At 57.9% G+C, this 3,269-nt stretch overlaps 1 protein-coding gene across 1 annotated transcript; it reads right to left on the bottom strand.

Annotated features, from left to right (window-relative positions):
* Positions 1-1,311: 1,311 nt before the first annotated feature.
* POSPLADRAFT_1062779 (hypothetical protein) lies at positions 1,312-2,676 on the bottom strand (the record flags this gene model as incomplete). Its single annotated transcript, XM_024481556.1, has 5 exons — positions 1,312-1,631; positions 1,678-1,849; positions 1,898-1,987; positions 2,037-2,474; positions 2,527-2,676. The coding sequence occupies 5 exons, from the start codon at positions 2,674-2,676 to the stop codon at positions 1,312-1,314; spliced, it is 1,170 nt and encodes a 389-aa protein (XP_024333086.1).
* Positions 2,677-3,269: the final 593 nt, after the last annotated feature.

The following is a 3,269-nucleotide window of genomic DNA, read 5'->3' as shown; positions in this document are numbered from 1 at the left end:
TCTTCGAAGACATCCTCGGTCGATGGGGCGCGCTCAGCGAGATCGTCACCGACAACGGTACGGCGTTCATCAAGGCGGCCGATTACCTTTCGAAGAAGTACCACATCAATCATATTCGAATCAGTGGGTACAATTCGAGGGCGAACGGTCTCGTCGAACGTCCGCATTTCAGCACGCGACAAGCCTTGTTCAAGACAGCCGACGGAGATGAGAAGAAATGGTCCCAAGCTGCGTACTTTGTATTTTGGTCCGAGCGCATCACGACTCGACGACGCATGGGCTGCTCACCCTATTTCGCTGTTACGGGCACCCATCCGCTTATTCCTCTCGACATCGTCGAAGCTACGTATCTGCAACCACCACCGACTTCGATTCTTTCGACGACCGATCTCATCTCCCGAAGAGCCATTGCGCTCCAGAAACGCGTCGAGCAAGTCACTGAACTCCACTCGAAGGTCTACGAAGCACGTCGAACTGCAGCAATTCGCTTCGAGAAAGAGCACGAGCACTCGATCCAGGATTTCGACTTCAAACGCGGAGCCCTAGTGCTCATACGCAACACGAAGATCGAGAAGTCCCTCAACCGCAAGATGCGCCCGCGATATCTAGGCCCCCTCATCGTTGTCTCGCGCAACAAGGGCGGCGCGTACATCGTGTGCGAACTCGACGGTACAGTCCTCGATCGACCCATCGCAGCATTCCGCGTCATTCCGTACTTCGCGCGCAAATCCATTCCAATCCCCGAAGATCTCGAAGATGTCTCGACCGAGCGTCTTCGAGAACTCGAACTATCGAATTCTCTAGGCGACGACGACGATGATGAAGTCGAAGAAACCGAAGAACGCGACGAATAGAGGTTCTTCCCTTACTTGTACAACACGATACGTACTTTCTTCTCTCCATTCCTGCTCTCACGTTACGTGATATGCTTGATTTTCTCCTACGTTTCAGACCATCCCTTGTACGATTACCTTCGATTCAACTCGATAGTCGCGACATCGTTCGACGTTCTACGAACGCTTCGATTCGACCGTTGCGCGGAGGCTCACCTTAGACGAGTCCTCCTAGGCTGTGATGACAAACTGAGCCTATATTTTCATTAAGTCCATTTTCCCTCACTACGAACATTTCTATTTCACCTTCTATGTCCTTTGATCATATTACGACTTACTTCGAACACCCTTATTTTCATTTTCTGTTTTTCTTAGTTCCCGCTAGGTTTCATCTAGGCCAAGGGCCGCATTGTCCATTCGACCATCTACGCAAAAATTCTACGACACGAGTACGACTACGATACAAAACGACTCGCGCCTAGTCCTCGTCAACAGCCCCGCGCACGAACCCGATTCCCCCCTTCGCGAGCGCGTCCTTCTCCATCTTTTGAAGGTCGAGGTCCATGTCGTGGAGGAGCGCTCGACGGCGAGCGATGTGAGCGCGCTCCTCGCGGATGACGCGGATGATCCCCCGAGATTCGTCGTCGAGGTCGAGCGCATCGAGGTCGTCCTGCTCGAGCCCAAGGCGGCTGGCCCCATCGAGAGGCCGTCGTAGAAGGGGTCGCGGAGGCTCGTCGACGCGACGCTTCTTCGAACCACTCGAGTCCGCGACCGAAGGCCCAGGAGAGGCCGGCCGAACTACGAAGTCGTCAGCGAAGGCCTAGGACAAAAGGAAACGACTTACTGCGCTTCTTGGTGGTAGATCCCCCGCCGCGCGTTTTCTTGGTCTTCCCAAGCACAGACACCTTGTCGAAATAGCAGCCCTGTTGGAACTGCGCGCACCTATCGCAGGTCGTAGCGTTCTCGGCCCACACGCAATCGACCGGGGCCGAGCGGTAGCCGGCGCAACGATCGCACTATCGAAGAGTTAGCTTCGAACCGACTCGACGGAGCATCGAACGTACCTTTTGTCCAGCCTGACGCTTCTCAATCGCCGCGGCGGCCATGTCGACCTCTGTCATCGCGAACGGACGTTCGACCGTCCGAGGAGTCTTCTACGAAAGAGAGTTTAGTCAGCGAACGACGAGAGAAGAAAACACTTACGATCGAAGGGTCGTCCGACAGTTCGGCGACCTCCTCGTCGACTATCGCGCGCCCTTTCCCCTTATCGAGCAGCCCCTCGGCGGCCGCGATCCTCGCCATCTCCTCATCAGCGGCCTCTTGCGCGCGACGTTCCTCTTCGAGGCGCCGTTCCTCTTCGTCCTTTCGACGCCGTTCGTCTTCGAGACGACGGTCCTCGGCGGCCTTCGCACGCTTCGCAGCCTCTTCGACGCGTCGTGCTTCCTCTTCGGCGAGGCGCTTCTGCTCTTCGAAGCGTCGTTCGACCTCGGCGTCGATGGCGGTCGCGAGCTCGGGCCAGTCCCCGCGCGCCCACTCGACCCACGATTCCGATGCCCGCTCGGCGAGCTGCTTGACGGCGGCGGCGACGCGCAGCTCCGTCTCCTCGTCGCGGATCGCGCCCAAGGCCTTGCGATAGGCGAGCTGTTCGAAAACAAAGGGTTAGTTGGGTTATACAGATTTACGAGCGACTTACCACGAGCGGCGACAAGTCTTGTGCCCACTCTTCGACCACGTCGAGCGCGGCGTCGGCGGTCGGCGGAGCCTCGAGGACCACGAGCAGCGAGGCGAGGCGGCGGTTGACGAGCGAAGGCGTCGAGGCAGGAGTGGCGGAACGAGCAGACATCGTGGAAGCAGCGAGTATGCGACGAGGTAGCGACGAAGGAACGATGGGATGGGGAAAATGAGGCTAAGTCTACCCTGCTTATAACCCCTTTCCGACCAAGCGTTTAGCGCCGGCCACGTGGCGTTCGAAGTCTACACGGGTTGCCAGGCCGCTTCGATCCGGTCACGACCATCGCGCTTCTCGCATCACGTGGAGGACCGAGGGCGGTCCAAATTTCAATAGGGAGGAGATGATAGGCGCCAAGCCCCTCTGGGCCCCGATTCACCTCTTTTCGGCACTCGCATCCCGCCCGGCACTTCGACTCAGTCTCCCAACACTTCGATTTCGCCTTCGACGCTCTTCGACACCTTCGACGGTGCGCGACGCTTACTCGAAGCTCGGCACGGTCGTCCCGATGCCTCGTGCGTAGATCTCGGAACATCTTCCGCATTCGGCGAACAATAGGGCCACTTGACGCCGCTCGGCCAAGCGCGCGCTTCGCTCCAAGCCACACCGAAGTAGCCGGTCTTTCCCGATTAGGTATCGAACCTCGCGGCATGCCTTCACGACGGCTACCGGTCCGAAGTGGCCATATGTTGCTCTTCAGCTCCGCG

This window comes from Postia placenta, assembly GCF_002117355.1.
Source record: "Postia placenta MAD-698-R-SB12 unplaced genomic scaffold POSPLAscaffold_24, whole genome shotgun sequence".
In the NCBI taxonomy this organism is placed as follows: Eukaryota; Fungi; Basidiomycota; class Agaricomycetes; order Polyporales; family Adustoporiaceae; genus Rhodonia; species Rhodonia placenta.
Note: the sequence above shows the minus strand (reverse complement) of the source record. Positions and strands in the feature narration are given on the sequence as shown.